The 19,076-nt window shown below is 39.2% G+C and overlaps 1 protein-coding gene across 1 annotated transcript in view; it reads right to left on the reverse strand.

Moving 5' to 3' along the window:
- LOC104165602 (transcription factor SOX-5) overlaps positions 1-19,076 on the reverse strand; it is a gene marked incomplete at both ends in the record, with an annotated part of 88,159 nt that overhangs the window by 55,408 nt on the left and 13,675 nt on the right. The window contains one exon of the mRNA XM_009705268.1: positions 18,912-18,997. Coding sequence (XP_009703570.1) covers positions 18,912-18,997 — 86 coding nt within the window. The remainder of the gene's footprint in view (positions 1-18,911; positions 18,998-19,076) is intronic.

The following is a 19,076-nucleotide window of genomic DNA, read 5'->3' on the forward strand; positions in this document are numbered from 1 at the left end:
TTCCAACCAAGGGCATAGAAATTGGCTGTGCTTTGATCTAGAATATTTTGAGCCTCACTGAATCAGAGCAAACCTGATTTGTGTTCCAAACCAGAAACCAGCTGAGTTTCCCTCTAGTCAGACTCCTAATGTTCTCAACAGTGAGTCCTATCCACTCTGAACACACAGAAATGCCTAACTTCAAACTAGCCCCGTTGCTATAAGCTGGGTAACTTAGATTCTTAAAAAACCAAATGCATGTTCGTTGAACTGGGATGCTGGAGATTAGGAGATGACAGGCTACAAAGAGGAGATGTTAGAGTACGTGGAGGAGAGCGCCATTATTTGTTAACAAAATTGCTGAGGAGAGCCAACAGAGTAGAAAAGCACTCAATTAATGTCATTATTTTGGAGTTTGCTTCATTATGTTAAAGTCCCCCTTTAACAAAATGAAGTAGTAGAAACAGCTCGATGGCTGTTCAATATTTTTATTCTTTGATTTTACGATAAAAACAGGTGTGGTCTGTAAAACTCCCCCTTCAATGGAGCCCATAAAACTCCTGAGAGCCTGAAACCTCTGTGAAGCTTTGGCAAACTTCTCAGGAAATAACATAAGAAGCTGTTTTCTGGTTCATCTCATTATTTCCATGCTTACACTGACGTAATGGGAAGAGTGACACTTTGCATATTCCATTAGGACACATACAGAAGTTTAATTCTTAATTCTTAGAGACTTTGTTCCCCCAAAAGCGGTCTCTGAAAAGATCCGAAATCCCTCAGGATTCAGTTTCTGACTCTCACTACAACGAAACCGCAAACACTAAGGTCCAATGACACTGCATGGTCAGACTTCAGCCCACGCCTGAAAAGCCTTAAATCTAGCCTGAAACTCAGGCCATTATGCCTCTTTTGGCACATGCTGCACTCGAAGTTTAAGAAGCTGTAGGCACAGTAACATGACTGAAGGTCAAAGGGAATTACATCTTTAACTTTTATGTTCCTCCCATGCTATGCATCACCCAAGCACAAGAAGAGCTTGTATGATGAACTTTGGAACTTTACATTCAGCTAAGAGGAATACGACGGCTGCTTCCAGTTTTACCAATCCATATGGATAACAAAGAGCTGCTGGAGCGTATCAAGTATGAGCTTTCTGTGTCTTAGGATCAAACTGGTCAAGGGAAATGCAACCTTCTCCATATTTCTCCACTGCCACCCTTCCATCCTGATGAAAGCTGTTAAGTCCCAGACTCTTCCAGCTTACCTGGGCTACTCTATGGAAAGCGTCCTCTCCTTCAACTCTACAGCATTTTGCTCTTAAGTCTAGATGGGGTGAATGCAGAAATGAACTCCAGTTTTTCAGGCAAAAAGGATGCCATTCATTGGCAACAGGACTGTAACCTCTAACTCATCTCTTAAAGGATTCTACATAGTCACATATTCTATAACCAGTGACGCGTACTGTATTAACACTACTTAACTAGTAACAAGCTCTATAATCCATTAGTACATCTGATCCATCCATGACTACTTATTAAAGTTGATTTTCACAACTTTTTTGAGGCATGGGGAAAATTTTTTTTAAAAGCCATAGAAACTGTAGACTCCTAAGTGAAAACTGTGCTGTTTGAAAATTGGCCCCTTCACACCAGTTTTTAGTATGGAATTTTTTATAACATAAAGATACATCTGTTTCTCCAAAAACATTAAATACTGAAATTATTGTGCATGCTTAGGAGACATTTTTCAATTGTTAACAATGTGGCGCAGTTATAAAAAAAGCTAACCCGTATTTTAAATTGTTCAACTGGAAATTTGGATTAGGAGGGAAAAAACTAGTAATTTTTATGTTTTAGAAAGCAGTACCAAAACACTAAACTCTTTTCAATTCAAAACAACAGCCAAAATTGATGTAAAATCAAATTGTAAATTGCTTCTGGCTGAGTAGTTGTCTGTAAAGCAGAAGGGGTGGGAGTACCAAAGAGTTTGCAATGGAAATACGGAGAAGCTTTCAACTGTAGTCACACTAACAAGAGCTGCTATCATGAAGTAATAACATTATCCAGAAATCTTTGTTCATTACCTCATTCCTAATGCCATCTCATTTCACTTGAGTTACTTGGGTCTGATGATGGGGTTAATGAGCAAGGAGGTGTTTGAGTGGGTGTGAATTAGGGGCGCTGCTAAAATAGAAACTATTTTAACAGTTCCATGTTTAATATAGTCTGAAGCTCTGTGATTTTTTTTCAGGTAAAATACTCACACGTTCCAAGGCTAACACTGACTTTGGCAGAGCACAGATAATACCTAGACATACTCATATTACACAGAGTATTACAGAGGGACTCCTGCTTCTATTCCTTTTCTACCTCCGTCATTCTACCCACAAGTCTAACACAGTAGAAATGCTAACACTTTGATTTCCTGCGTTCAGAAGTTTTCCTCAAAAATTTGGATATTTACAGTGACCATGACGGAAAACACTGCTGATAGCTTCTCTCCTCCCATCCCTGTACTCCACAAGCCATCTTCACATACCGCACAGCAATCCATTACAATATGTTCTAACATCTGCCTCCTCATATGATGTACGACCTATTTGATTGACCCTTTTTATGCTGCTCCAAGACTGGCTGTTCATTACAGTAGGAGGGTGAACAGTACTGATCGCTCGTTCAGTTAGAAACCAGTAAATGTATCTCCGCTTTGGGAAAGACTAGGAATGTCAAGCAGGGATCTTCCTCACTTCCCTCCATATAGCAACAATACACTCCATACAGTGCCTTCCTTTACCGCTAATTATGTGTCATATTTCAATCCAGAATAGGGAAGGTCTCTTGTGGGCCCTCCCATCTATCGCTAATATATGAAACATTTCCGCCAATTAAATTTTTCCATGACAAGTATTAACATTACCCAATGTTTGTGACTCCAGCGTGGGAAGCATGAATAATGCAAGAAACAGTATGGTCCTCCATCACACAGGGACACATCTTGTTTTTGCCAAAGTCAGCAACTGTAAAATATCTCTCAATTTCTCCAGTTAATATCATGGCATAATACAGGCTTTTGGTCAAAGTGATCATATTCACTACAATAAAAGGAGCATCTAAGCTAATGTAAAAGCACTTCCCAATATCGCAGACATTAAATACAATCCTTATTCTTACCATCTATCTTTCCAGCATCTATTTAACAACATTAACATACTTCAGGATCACTGTCAGTTGTCCAAAGACATCTGGCATGAAATGGAATGAAAACGGTTACGAAAATGTAGGGAAGCAATGCACTGACGAGCACAATGGGGTATCTCCTCTTCCCAAGGACGGAAAACTCAACTGACACAGGAAAGTTACACATACATGGTTGTTAAAAAGCTGTCTGCACTGACTCGATGTCTTTCACAAACTCCAATCGCTACAGAAATACAAAGTCAGTTGGCCTTGAGGCTCCATGTCCCACCAGCAATCACAGAAATATTTTTACTTTATTGTCCACTGTTACTCGCTTACTGGAATTGCCTGGGCAAATGAGAAAGGAAACTCAACCACAGTAGAAAAGTGACACAAAGTGGGAGTAAGTGGGGAATCCACCTGACTAGGTCTGAGCTAACCACCCTCAGATCCCTTTATAAAAACTAGAATGGAACCTGCAACCTCAAGCCAGATGAATTATACAGGTTAGGCATCCATGGCTAAAGATGATTCTCATTCCACCATCCTCAGTACAAACCAGGAAAAAAAACTAGCTAGCCTGTGCTCAGCATGTCTATGTCATTTTTTAAATTTTGTGTTAGCAGCTGAATTTTTTAAAGTGAAATATATCTGTCCTCTCTGAAGTTCATGAAAAACACACATTTCCTTTTTTCTTCTTACACAAGTAAGATGGAAAGTGCCTTTGTCTTCCTCTTACAACTGGTAAGGCATACAGCTACATTTTCAGCACAGAACATGTGGGAAAGGGCATATAACTCCTCCAAAGTTGCCTGCAAATTACTTTGGATTTGTGTAGAGAACATATATGTTAACATAAAGTAGAGTGTGAACCCAAGGAAAATGAAGACAAACACTGACAGCTGGCCAATCTTGCCCTTCTTTACTGTGTTTGCTTCAAATATAGTATGTTTGTAAGAATGTGTGAAATACTTCTGAATATAACAGTTATACTCCGTTTAATTTTAACAAGCAAAGGAACACACAATTTACAATCCTCTTCAGAAGGATCTGATTTACTAAAATTCACGGAGAGACATCAGCAAATTCCCAGGAGGAGTTAAGATACCTAACTTATTCAATATCTTGCAAATTTTGGAACACAGGTGTTTCATTCTGATTTTCTTCTCATATGTCCAAGGTTACACTGATTTTATATAATAATTTCTTTTAAAATTTTATCTTCAATTTAATGTTCCAAAAAGAATCAGATCAATGCTTATACCATACATGGTATCTTTTTTCCAACAGTGGGGTGTTACCACACTTCAGAAGGACACTGACCACCAGCTACAATTTCTTTTTCCAACCAAGATAGGATGTAGAAGAGGGAATCTTTGCCACCTGCATCCCAGTGGTGACTGGCAGACAGCCTCTCTCATCCTCCTCTTAGGGAATTTTGACAAGGAGATTCACACCATTACAGTACAACAGACATATGCTGCAGGGCTCATCCCCAATTAAGTAAGACTAATTATGATAAGTTAGATCTTTGTCCTTTAAATATACTTCTGTTACGGAACTCTGAGCCCTGTCCCCAATATTTAATATATTGCAAGCATAGGCAGGATCCACTGGAGCTTCCCATTGCAGAAGTAAGAACTATGACTAGAAGGCAACAGTCATCCTGAAAAGCCTTTTGCTTCAATTTGCTGAGTTGAATAAGTATACAGATTTTAACGAGCTTAGGATAAGTAACGTCCTAAAGGACAGAGATCACAGATTTTCTTGTAAGACTGAAAATGTATTACCTTCCAGTACTGTTTATAATTAGTAGAATTTTCCAAATTGTTCCCCTTAGAATCATTGCTCATATAGACGACACCTATCAGTGTCATCACTGACAGCTTTTTAGACTTTTGACCCTCCTTAGAAGTAAGGCATTGTATAAACTGTAAATTGTTTTGTCTAACAAGACTAGTAACAAGTACGAAACATTCAGGGACAGTATAATCTATACTAGCAGGATTACATAGCATTTGCAGACAGGGGAGGGAATCACTTGTTTTAGACTTCCGCAACTGTAACCTCTTTAAATTGAATTGCCATTTCTGCAGTAGCAGAAACAAGCAACCCCAAAGATGGTATCTGTTCTCATTGGCCTAGCGGAAATCTAAGAAGTTGTCAGCGGTATTATCCTTCCTCCTTCTCGCCCCTCTCCCCCCTGCTTGTCTTCCATATTCCGATGGCTGTTTATGAGCTCAGCTGTCATTCTTTGCACCAGGGAAAGATAGATGGGACACACCAACCCCAACCTAAGTGACCTTTGGATGTGACAAGATTTTTAGGTCACTCCCGCTAAATGGAAGCCTTGGTGTATCGAGGCTCGCCTCAGGGTGAAATTTCCAGTGAATTTATTATCTCCCAATGCCCTTTGGACTGCTTCCCACCATCAAACACCATGGCAGCACTCGGAACAGGAAGAAATACATTAACTGGAATCTGATCGTTTTAAAAGGTTACAGCTGCCCAAATATAATTTAATTTCATACTTGCCCTTTGAGGGTTTGGGGTATATTTTCATTTTATGACTGCAAATGATAAAGCTCTTAAGATTCCAGGCAATAAAAAGGAAAAGGGGGGAGAAAGTATTTTAAGGGTTAGAAGTCTATTCAGTTCATAGTCAATGAGCAAAGTGACAAATCAGCTTTTTTTTTAATCTAACATTTCCTAGGTTTTTTAGTATTCATTTCTTTCTACGCTTGATGGTGAACAATACCTTCAAGTGAAATCAAATCTGTAATGCCACCCAGTGTGATACAAAAGAAACATTTGATGTGCAAGCACCTACCTATCCTACATCCATTAAAGACCTGATTCAGAACAGCAACTAATGTGAAGTAAAACGAAGTTATCTGAATGAACTGATGGGAAAAAAAAAAAAAATCAGACTAAAGAAAATGCTTAAATGTAAGCATAATACTTTGAGTTTTAACTGGGTAGGTCACAGCTCATTTTAGAATCTCTTCTCTAATTTCTTTTGTCCGAGCTCAGGTCATGTATGCAAGTTCATCTACTCATGTCCACACAATACAATAAAAATCAGGCTACCCAATGCTGCTTCTGGGGCAGCATTCAATTTGGTTAGTCCCACATCTGTGCAATAACAAAATTCTAATGCACCAGTATATGGGATATAACATTCTAGTACACAACACAAAACACTGGGAAATTATGCTCATTCTCTCTTTTTCCCCACTTACAGTGAAAGCAAGCACTATGCACTGAAACACAAGCTACCACCAAAACGTGAGCTTGGCCAGCTTGGACTAGAGGTCCAAGTCTTTCACTGTACCCAGTGAAAATGGAGTTACCAGATCAATGCCACCTCACCGTCAAACATTCTGATATACTTCTGATGACTGTTTCCTTTCCACAAAACAAATCATGGGAAAAATAAAACAGCTGTGGAAAGGAGGAAGGATTAAGTGTGAATGTTGCATATCCTATTTTCAAAGCCACCGTAAGAAATTAATCATTGCTGGGTTCCCAAATCCCTTCAGGCCTCTTTAAAAAATCTTACCCAAACATACATTGATATATACCATCTGAATTACTTTCACCACCAGTATATCAGACCAGCATACAGCACGAAGCAAGGCTGCCATGATAACAGGAATGGGATGAGTAGGGTTGATTAGCCTAAAAGGAACTATATTCCAAGGCAGCTATTGGTGATGCAGCAGGACAGGCGGTTAAATGTAAGCTACATGTACATGACATACTGCTTACCTTAAACATCAATAAGCCCTGAGTTTGTAAAGCAAATATGGGAATATTGAACAAATACCAATGCATAACTACTGTGGAGAAAGTAAGAGATATTTAAGGACAGTTTAATCTACTACAAAATGTAGCGCACCTATTAGTGTTTCTACTGTGAATTTTCTAATTTTCAGAAGTTCAGCGTTTAATGGTAAAATCAACATCAGAGATAAAATAGGACTTCAGCCATGTTCTTTTGCCAAATTCAGCTAGATCCATTTGGTTCCCTTAATGAAATAAATATGCTGTTGTATTCTATGGTAATGGCCCAAAACACTTTAATAACACTATCAAAAGCTGTAATGTTTTGGTGCATTAACAGAGAACACACTGTTATAATTTGTAAAGAGTGCTTTGAACCATGAAAGGGAAAAGAAAAATTAGGAAAAGAAAAAGAAAAGGCTTTGCTGCCCAATGCTACTGTCACACTCCAGTCTGTAGAGAAGTGTAACCTGCAGAGTGGACACTTCACCTTCAGAAGGGCAGAGAGCTGCTGGCCTTGTTGCCCAGGTGTGCCGGGAGCCAGTCGGCCTTCCCCAGCACAGCACCCGTGGGGAAGCACGCAGGGACACTGCTTTTTGGGCCCCTGAGTGCATCAGGTGAGGGGACGAGTACCACCCCACATCTCTGGGGGATTACTCTCATTCCCTTGCACACAAACTAGCAGTCCCAGGCCCCTTTGGGAGAAACAGATACTGTACCTATAGGAAGGAGATGAAAAAAGCTGCTCCACAGCAGTCCCCAAAGACAATTCGACTCCCTCAATATGCCACAAACAGATTGCCCCTGTCAGCCGCTGCTGGTGCAGTATGTGGCACAGCTGTGGTTACTAAACCAAAGTACAGCTCACAATACAGCTAGAAGATTCTGCTGTAATGCAGATTTTAAATAGAGAGCGCAATCACTCTGAACAGCAAGATGCAGAGGTGCAGATATAGCCAGAAAATGCTTTTTAAAATCTCAGCTTCTACTACCGTGAGAGCATTTGAAACCTTCTTACTGCTTTCCTGTTGTATTGATAATCATAGGATATTGACATCAAAGCTTCTCCCAGCTTAAAAACACACACTGACTTCAAAAAATATTTTTCTTTCCTGTATACATGCTTTTTATTTTGCTTTTTAGTTTGATTTGTATGTTTGTCCATCAGGGAAAAACAATTCACACAGTAGCTTGCTGACAGCCCTGTTCTCTGTAATTCTAGAGTTTGTCAGTCTCTAAGATGACTTAACAAATCTGCAGTGTATTTCTGCTCAGGTAAGTTATCTGTGATGTGACTAGTCTCTATGGCTCATGAGTTAAGGAATGTAAATCCAGTAGTCTGCAATACTTTTCTCCTTAGCTATCTGATGAATGGACAGGAACAGAAAGAGACCATTGGTAAAAATGGTAAACAAATAAGGCAGTTATGCAAACTGAAAGGGATACTTAGGAGCTAGTCTAGGAATTAAACTCAAGAGACCAGCAGAGCTCATGTGGGTTACAAACTTAAAAGCTAGTGCTGAGGACCACTAGGATCTACAGGTACTGCTGCCTCCAAATTTTCTTGTTCAGATTGATCTTACAAAATCCACTGGAGTGGAAAACATTAAGAACCTCTGGAAGGTGAAAAGGAATTTGAGGAAACTGAGCCCAGGTATTGGGGAAATAACTGCACTCTGACTTAACCTGAGGAACAGGCTTATGCTATCCAGGCACAATAGAATAACTAAGTTTAACACTCTGAAATGTACATCTCCAGATACTATGGTATCTTCTATCGAGCTAAGTTCAGTTGATGACTTCGAAAAGAAAACAAACAGAACAAGCATCCTGACCTCAGTGATTTGTTGTCTAATGCTTAGATCTACCGTCTACAGTAACTAGGTATTTCACAGTTTCAAACTGTGCCTAATATTAGCCTCCATTCATAAAAGGCGTTCAAATATCCTGGCTGGTAACAGTTAACCCTGGCAAGGAATCAGACGTAAGAATGACAGGACGAGAGTAGGAGCACAAGAACTTTTAACGGCTTGCACTGCTCTCGCCGCATGCAATTTATATCCCTGGCCAGTGATACTCTCCCTGTGTACACATTTACTATGCTGTTTGTTCATTTCTATCTCATTCTGCCTTGTCAACTGGAAATGACTTAAAACTTTGGAGAAAAAAGAATGGTCACAAACAAGACTGTAGTAAGAAATAAGACATAAATCAAAATTCTTACAAGTTCATATGTTATATCAATCTGCATCTAACAACAAACCATGCCATATGACCCAGGTACAACAAAGCTAGCAAGATTTCAAGGGAGATTTTCCTGTGTTAACTTTTGGGATGCATGAAATGTAGTAATTTGATGTGTGGACCTAAAGGAGCAAGTGAGTGTCAGTAAGCAGTTTGTTTTGTGTAAGTCAGCTTTCCTCACTGTTGCTGTTATTTGCAGCATTGTTCCGCAAGCTCTGAAGAGTGTGCACGTTAGTGATTTGCAGTTTTCCTGCCTGTTTGTCTGACACGACGTTCTGCTGAGGCGCTGTAAATATACACTATTGGCAGAGCTCAGCATGAAGACAATGAATTCCAAAAATATCCAGAAAAATTCACTAGTCTGACTGCAGCTTTCATGTTTTATAGGAGTTCCCCAGCCCACAGTTTATGGCTTCAGAGCGACCCCCCCGATGGTTTGCTCAGGGTTATACAATCTTATTTGCACGATTATATAATCTTCTTTTAGCAACATCCCTTGGAAAAGAGCAAACAACATAACAGGGAAACCAGCAGCGTAAGCCAACTATTTCAAAACCCAGTGTCTGGAATACACAAAGGGCACAAAGTAGAGAAAAAAAAAATTGATGTTTTTTTTGGTTTTGTTACCAGAATTCCAAACAAATGTAAGCCACGAAACACTGCGTTCTGTGAAACACATACACTTCACAGGTTTGCTCTGCTGCCGGTGTAGGGAGGGAGGCATGGCTTCAGCTATCTCAAGGCGTATGTACAAAGGTGGCTATTTACTTCCTTCTCAACAGAAGCTACTTTGGGGCAGTATAAGACAAATCTCAGGTGTTCCTTTCCCCCCTGGTTTAAGACTCTGGCAGACAGGTGCTGCCATTGCTGCTATTTTGACCCAGGTTTTGTCCTGCAGGTGGTTGAACTCCCAACGTTGACACTACCGTTCCAACCATCCCAAGTCCCAGTTATATTGCACAGAAGAATAAACAAAGTCTTAGCTGATATATATGCTTCCACTCCTCGAGTTTTCTCCTCTTTCATACACTTCAGACTTTATCCTAGACAGGATGCTGTGTAAGTGAAGACTGTCATATTCCAGTCTGCAAACAGGCTCTTCTGCTGGCTGCTAAAACTACTTATGATGTCAGTTACTTCAGCAATATTCATCTAAAATTAATGCCTTATAAATAATCAAGGAGTAATCTGCTTCCGTCTGTCAGGCTAACCCCAAAAAGAAAGAAGTGTAACATTTTTGTGAGAGGAAAGAAATTAAGGATGACCTGACCTCGCAAGTATGCTTGCCAGACACTTACGCACTCTTTCTTGCATGACCTATTTTTCCCTGCTCACACCGCAGAGACGTTTCAAACAAATGGTCAGTAATTTAGACTGCTTGAAACACAGAGGGTTGCCACCCAAACAAGACAGTTGGGCATCTTAATGGCTTTGTCAGGTTTCCAAAAGTTTTTAGTGACTTGTTATCTCTTTTCAAGTTGAAATAGAGCTCTATTTATCTAGTCCATCAAGGACAACCTCAAATGTCATGCTTTTCCAAAAAGTAGTGTACTGGGCATGGACCATGGCCTAATATTTTGTTGTGTATCATGGTGTGTGAACGGACCGTGTGAAGAACTCAGTACATACCTGGTGTTTTAGTTATAATACAAACTAACATAAGGAATAACTTATTGCTAAAGAAACTGTTTATAGCTTAAGTGATCCTTCCTATAGCCTAAGTTTCAATGTTGGAGTACTTTCAACCTGCTTTTGAATGATGCTCAAAACTATTGCCTATTAAATTCCTGTGAGATTTAGAGAACATCTGTTTCTACTCCCAGAATTAGATTCTGTACCAGTTCTCAAGATCTGAATCACCTATAGTATGAACTATTTAATACCTGTGATTTTCAACCCTTTCAGTTTGACAACTCCACAACTTTGTCACTTAGTAGAGACAAAGACCCATGTATCATGATAGAAAAGTCTATCTACAGCAGGGGAACTTTTCTGAGACACCTTTCAGACCCATTAAAAGTATTAATGCCCCCCTGGCAGAAAATCACTGTATTATACTATTATCAGATATTTAAGGTCACCTCAAGAAAAAGGCACAGAAATGGTCATCTTCTGCTAATTCACAGAAGTCAAGAAGATAAGAGAAAGCTTGAGACAGACAAAGGAAAATGGAAACAACACAAGAGATGAGGCAAAAGAAAAACAGAATAAATGTGTGCATATGGAAGATGAGGCAAAGGATTGAGTTTCTTCATGCTGGGGCTTATATGTAAAGAGACAACAATATGAAGCTGAAGGCTGGCAAATACAAAATAACATGGAAAAGACATTGCTTGTGCTATTTCTATTGTCCAAATGTCAAACGCCTTCTGGGAACCCGGGGGCTGGGGGGAGGAGGAGTAATAGCTGTATAAGCATCTCGTAACAGGTTCTTCCTAAAGGGGATTTCTTGAAAACTGCTAGGTTCTGATGCTAGCACATATGGGCTCAGGAAAGTCGGAGAAAACGCTGGCTGCACTTTTTCCAGGCTATTTGCATACGTTCTTTAGTATGCAGAATGTCTCTGTATGTAATTGAATTGTTGTTTTTGCCTCTATTAATACATATGCAAATGAGTCCCTACTGCAGCTGTGCTGTATTAATCATATGTGTGCTTCTGTCTGTCTGCCCTGCAGGCTCAGGGTCGGAGGGAGGGGGAAGAGGGAATTCAGTCTCTTTAACCTACAAGAAAACTCACTCATGCAGACAGAGGTCTGCTAGCAAACAGCAGGCCTGAGTTACAACTGGAAGGAAGATAGGCTGGTCATTTTTCAGTCTTTTTCATTTTTCATAGATATGGATGGAATCTGAAAGTTATGCAGAAAGGACTGTTAATCTAGATAAAATGAATATGCTACCACTAATTCTTTCCCCTGGAGGGTTGGGAGGGATTTAGAATCTGACAACCCACAGAGTAGCCATGATATTGTTTTACCATGTGTATTTACTGCCTGTAAATGTCCACTATGCCCATGTTCAGACACTCACAGTGCTCAATAAAATACAAAGCATTCATATACAGTCTGTCATAAGGACTGTCTTTCGTAAATTGACTGGATTCTGATAAAATGATGTGACCAAGCTTTCCATTCAAATCTATTTTGATAGAATATATTGAGTATACCCATAACATAGTATAAGATTATATCAAAGGCAAGTATGGGTTATTTAGACGCCAGCAACAAAGCACATTTACCCACCATGAGCAAGATTTATTTGAGCTGATATGTTCTGTGGTTCATGCTTTTACACAATCTATCACAATCTCTAGCTCTCAGCAGGTATCCGGAAAGTGAGGACTAGTTGCATCCCGGTGTTGTGAGGCTTGCTTTTGAGTTAATTGGGAGGAACTTCTTCCATTTAAAAACACAGGGATTGCTCAAAAATGCTCTTGGCAATCAATAGCCCCTCACCCTACACCTTACACAGTTTAATGAATACTTTAAAATCATCACTAAGACTTCACAATAAATAAGAAATCTTGGAAAGTTCAAATTTTTGAAGATAACTTACCCCACACCCACACAGAGATCTTCACTCTGTTTAGACGGTTGTAGCTTCACTTACATGAAGACTACTATTCACCATTTTTCGAGTTGAAGAACTGGACCTTGGTCTTTAGTGATCTCTTTTAAAATGGCCATCTTGGCTACTCATTTGCAGAACAGGTGGTGAATATTTAGTGGCCAACACATTCAGTTACAAAGCCAGAAATGAGTGGTGGACAGAAGCAGGGAATATAGAATCTGCATAACGTAGCAATTTAAAAAACTATTTAAAAGGGCATCCAACAAAAAAGTATACATATTATGTTGTTTTATTACTCCTATTATAATCATTATTTGTGATGGCCATCAGAAACAGCATAGCAATACACTGAGCTAATGGCAGATGGACAACTGCCATCTTTTAGTTATGCTAATGAGAAATGTCGCTTTTCATGTACTTAGCTGTTTTTTTCCCCAGATGTTTGTGCTCACAGTGAAAAACTAATTCTACTTTTTTATGCTTAAGTGGATTGCATGAGTGTTATAATACTGTAATTAAACTGTGCACTAATGATTCATTCCCTACAAATTAAGTCAGTCCTATTAATGAGAACAGGTAAAGTAGAAAAGCAAACAGCAAAAGGATGCTGACTCTCACTGTTGAAAATCCAGCTTAGACGGTATTTAAAGGTAGACTCTGCCCAGCAAACAGAAGGAATAACGTTGCATTGCTAAGAAATCGTTTACCTTCTTGCAGGCAAAGAAGTGGTCATAGTAATATCCGAAAGAGGTCATGAATGTAGATTGCAGAGTAAATGAATAATGGATAAAGTATTGCTAACTCTTAGCTATGTTTCATAGAGACAATAATGGGGTGCTGGATTTTTTTCTCAATCAGAAATAATTAATATGTCTTTGCAGCTCTGGCAAGTGGGCTCCCCAATACAAGGAAAGAATCAAGCTTTCAGTATTCAGATGTATCACTACAGTGTTCATACAGTTTTTTCAGGGTCTTCTTTCACAGATTTGAGGCGCTGTAATACTGGAAGGTCAACTGCTTAATCCAGTCAAAACTGGTTATGTCTACAGATTATAGTAAGAAATCAGAGATATACCAGAAAAAAAAAAAATTAAATGTGCTTAACAATTAATGTATGAAAATATAGTGCCATCTCTTTAAGAAAGAGGGGAAGTTCTATCATCAGCAACATTTCAAATTAAACTTCAGGAAATAGCTCAGGGAAATAACCTGAACTGGCAAGTAGAGAGACGTAGCTCATCCCTGCAATGGTACAGTGGCCAAAAAGGAAGCTAGTACGTAAGAAAAAAAATGGTATCTGACTGAGCAGGCAGTCCTCATGCTTTATTTTTGTTTCATAAGCAACAGATGTTTTATGTAATACTCATATGACCATTGGAACAGTCTACCTTCTGATCAGTCACTGTATACTTGTTAAATAGCTCTAGCCTTTCCTTTTCCTTCAAGTAAAACAAACATGGAGACCACAGATGATTATGTGACCCTTAAGATATCCAGAAGCAAGGTTTTCCAAAGGAAAATTTGTAATGAGTCAAACACCTAAATAACAGCAAGATGAACAACTTTGAGAAGCACTCAAACTCCTAATGGGTTTAACTTTTCTCAAAATCTAGCCACTTATGTCAGTGCCTCCATATGACCCATTCTTCTAAAAACGTGGTCCAGCCTATGTATGCTAAATTCTCTTGAAATTCAGTCCTTGGTATGCATCTTCCCAAGCCACTGAAAAGAATAGATTTGTAGTAAGAAAAAAAAATCGACCCAAGTACTCAACAAAGAAAGTGCAGACTAGAAAACTTGGCCAAATTATTTTTCCAGATATGTTTGAGGTCTAAATCTGCTCATCATCTTTAAACAAATAGCCAAAGAGAATCAGTCAGGATTCTTCAAATGGCTGGCTTCAGAACTGAGATCCAGCTAAAACGCTTTCACACTCGTATGCTGACACGAGGTTCTCTTGATCCATATAGTGACACGTTTGGTCATAATGTTGAACATCACCGCTAATAATCATGATGTCCTGTTTCATGCTAAGATGAAGAGGGAAGAAAGTTTGAATGTGGGTACTCAAAATTTTTGGGGGTGTTTTTCCAACAGCAGGTGTTTGCAGGAAGTCTGTATTACATCAGACTGCTCTACTGTTTTGACAGGACACAAAATGTCCATACAGTAACACTACACAGGCAGCTGTCATTATACATCCAGCATTATCTTTCAGTATAGTTATGGGTATATACAGCATTTGTATTACTGCCAATTAATCAGTTGTTGTCACTATTTGACTATCAAACAAACAATCTGGGAAATCTGAACCATTCGCACTCCCAACAGTGCAGATTCCTCTCAATTTTCAGATCAGGAGATCAGGTCCTTTTTTTCCTAATACTCAGAAAGCACTCAGGAATTATTTTTTCTCAGAAAAGAAACCACCATCATTTTATACTGAATTTGCTCAGACTTCTGGAAACATCTATTTCATACTAGGTATGCCCAAGATGACTTGTATGAGAATAACCACTTCAGTTTACTTTGTGTAAAACTTGTTACATGATACCTATGGTTACAGCTTTGAATGTTGATCTCCAAGATGGAGGAATTTAATCCCCTCGTCTGCTGAGCCATATAGGAAAATATCATGTTCATATAAGGCATATAGCAGTACTTTCAATTCATTAATCTTCTTCAGTAAAACACAGTGGCAAGGCTATGTTCAGTTTTGTTCTCATTCATTTGAAACAGAATCACCATGCTGCATCACTCTTGAAGAACAAGATCATATGAAATTCACAGGGGGAAAAACCAACATAAGAAACTCACATGCCAACCAAGAAGGACTTTAATGCAATGAGAGTGTATTTTAAAATGACACTTCACACAATGTTTGGGAATGAATCTTCTCATTAACAGAGGAAAGCTAAAACCTGTTTTTCAAATGGCATTTATGTCATTAAATGTGGGTATGAGTGAATATGCAATGCTGATAGACAGCTCTTTATCAGAGGACAGGTTCAAGCATGTATGGTGCTCGTTCCAGCTTCTCCAACATGGAGATCCATCTACTCCTCTTGTGACACCCAACAACTTAAGTTTTAGTTTCCATTCTTATTGAGTTATTAGTCTCTCTGTGGATACTGGAAATAAAGGCAATCACATATGGCTAATTGTGGCAGGTATCAGATGACAGAATCTGTCTGCCCCAGTGGGGACTCAAAGGCAGGGAGAGAAACGGAGGGCTTCAGATTCCGAACCCCTCAGTGGGAATCAACAAGGCATTTCAAAATGAGAGACTACATTTTCACTGACAAAGAGCATCTTTGCCACAGGAAAACAATCAGGTGTTAGCTGTTCTTCTATAAATACAGTGTGCATTTCATTTACAAAAAGAAAATTCTGTTTTGACAACTGGGGATAAAAAGGTACTTCCTGTTGATCTCACAGGACACTACTAAAGTCATGCCCTGCCTTAAAATTCTCTAATGAAATAACAAAGACATGTTTATCACTATACAAACAAACAAGAAATATTCCTTGGCTTTGTCTTCACTAAGATAATGTTGTGTACCAAATTCTGCCGGGAGCAACAAACTGAGCACTGTGTCAGGTTCTTTGATCTCCCCTGAAAACTACTGCTTTTAGTATACAAAGCCTGAAAGATGAGTGACAGGCAGGATAGAAAAAGAAGAAAAGAAGGAACGTTGTACTTTTCTGACCTTCTACTGTCTGACAACCAGAAGACAGAGGGTTTGTAGGGAACACTATGGTTATATGTAATGTAGGGGAATGTCTGAAGTAAGAAGACTTCCTCCTTGAAAGAGACTGTAATGGCTGCACATTCACTCATGCAATTTGAAGGTGGGTTTGGACCTGTTCTTCATGACAAACGTGACGAGTGTTTCTTCATGACTGAAGAAACAGTCATCACTGACCTAAACTGGATTGGAACAGTTTGGAAGGCACAATTTTTCTAGGCTTGCAGCTATGCTAGATTCAGCTCCACTCATGTTCACGCGGGTGAGAGTCCATTCTGAGTACTGTATCATAAAACCTTTCTCAAAGCACACCTAGCCTGACTCCTTCAAATGGCACCAGAAATTGAGAGGCATGTCCAATTTCTATTGGACAGGTTGTGCTGATGGTTAAAAATCACTGTTAAGATGTGAAGAAAGACAACTTTAAATTTTTGCCAGCATATACATACCCCTAGAGATCAAGTCTGAAAGATTTGAAGAGTCTACAGAGTTAGTAATTCGAACCTCTCCCACTGACTGGCTCCCAAACTCTCCCTTTAATTCCAGACTAAATAACATGTAGCAAAACAACATAGGTGAATTCGGTCAATAGTTTCATTTTAATGTTCTTCTTGGCACAAAAACAAGAGGCCTTTGAGGTTTTCAAATTTTCCACAACCTAAACTCATCTTAAGACATTTATGAAGTCAGTCACATCTGCACAAAGCCCACCTTTTTATAAGGAAACTATAATTGTGATAAAGCCTAGTTTAATCAGAATACTTCAGCCCGCTGCACTCAGAGATACAGCCCAAAGCCAGTCCTGAAATGAAAGTAAACCATCCTCCCAACTTACTGGAGCACTGATGCATTCTTTCAGGACTAGCTTGATGACTGCAAAAATAAGGAGAATTAGACTCATATCTCTATCTTCTCATTGCGAGCTAGCTCCATTTTTGTTTACCCTTTTTTTCCCCTCTTTCTTCCATATGTGTGTTCGTGTGTGTTTGACTATTATAAGCACTTTATCAATACTGACGTTACTCCTCAAAATTCATTTCAGAGGGATGACTTCTATGGCTCTCGTGATTCTTAAGCCGCCTACAGTATTTGTAACTCACAGAATCAGAAACTAACACATAGACAGTGTAGCTTTTCATACAAAAGCACAATAGGAATGAATGTATTAACCTCTGTGGTATATGGAATGTGTCAGTTTACACACTGGCAGCTATTTCTGTGAAACTCAGCTAACTTCCGCTGCCTGTGTTAAAATTAAAAAAACCTATCTTCCTCAGAACTATGTCCCACGCTCTCGTACGCTGGCCAAACAACTGAAATATCTGATGTTGCAGAGAATCTACTTCATACTGATGCTGGCCAAACTGAGTTTGAGAATGCATTTTACACATACTGTTTATAAATGCTGAGCTTTTCCAAGCAGGTATAAAGCTCTGCTGTTCCATGTGACTTGGCAAATTACAACAAGCGGGGAGACGAATTAGCAGTGGAGAGTATGGGATTTTTTTGTTTGTTTGTTTCTCAAAACACTGTCAATCCAGATTTTGCAGAACTGGAGATGATTTGGATCTTGATTTCATTTTAGTCCCAAATTTTACCTGGCTTAATCCTATCAGCAATGCATACATGGTGGGTAACAACACTTGAAGTGTGGAGATGGACATCACATTTGCTTAATTCCAGTGACTTGGCAAGGGTTGTGGGGCTGATCAGGAATACCTGAAGAACATCTGCACCACTATCATTAAGACCCATGGACACCCTAATACCTACAAAATTTAGAATGATATTGGGAGTTTTGAATCAGATATATCTGACTACTGGGCCAACTCTTTAACATAGCTCTAAATTTTTTTTTGTATCTTTCCACCTGTTTTCTAATTGCCTATCTTAAATCAGTATAATCACTAATTATCTGCACTACAGCAGTGCCTAAAATGTGCTGGGTACCATAAAACACTGTAGGAGGGGCCAGTCATTGCTCTGAAGAGCTTACAGCCTAAAAGGACATAATCACGTTAAGCGACTTTTAAGCAGTTTAAAAGTGCTTGTCAGGACAGAGGTTTTCTGCCGGGTGATGTATTCCCTTTTGCTGGTTTACACCTAGCCAGCCTTTACAGCCCCCATCAGAACTATCAAAAGGAAAAGACAACCAAACATACTGCTCTGCTGAAATGTAAAGCACAAACCTAAAAGTAGCTAAACTGACAATAAAGACACAAAAACGTAACAAAAAGTTCCCTCAAGGGAAAAGGAAAATGTATACGATTTGACGAATATTTTGCTTCAGATGCAAATTTTATGTGAACAGACCAAAACCCCTGTTAATTGCATTGTGTTCAAATGGAAGAGAAAACTGGTTTTCATATTTACTTAACCTTTGCCTCTTCTGCATTGTTTTCGGACTTACCTGCAGTTGAAGTGGGCCTAAGCCTGGTGTTGCTGCGGCAGCAGCTGCCATGGTAGTTGGGATCAGCTGAACGGGGTAAGGGTCACCTAAGTAAGAGAATAATAGAGGCGTCAGCACCTTTTATCTACTCTCCACCTGCAAATTAAAGTCCTGCATTCACTCTTT

Source organism: Cariama cristata, unplaced genomic scaffold (genome assembly GCF_000690535.1).
Source record: "Cariama cristata isolate BGI_N322 unplaced genomic scaffold, ASM69053v1 scaffold18798, whole genome shotgun sequence".
Lineage (NCBI taxonomy): Eukaryota > Metazoa > Chordata > Aves > Cariamiformes > Cariamidae > Cariama > Cariama cristata.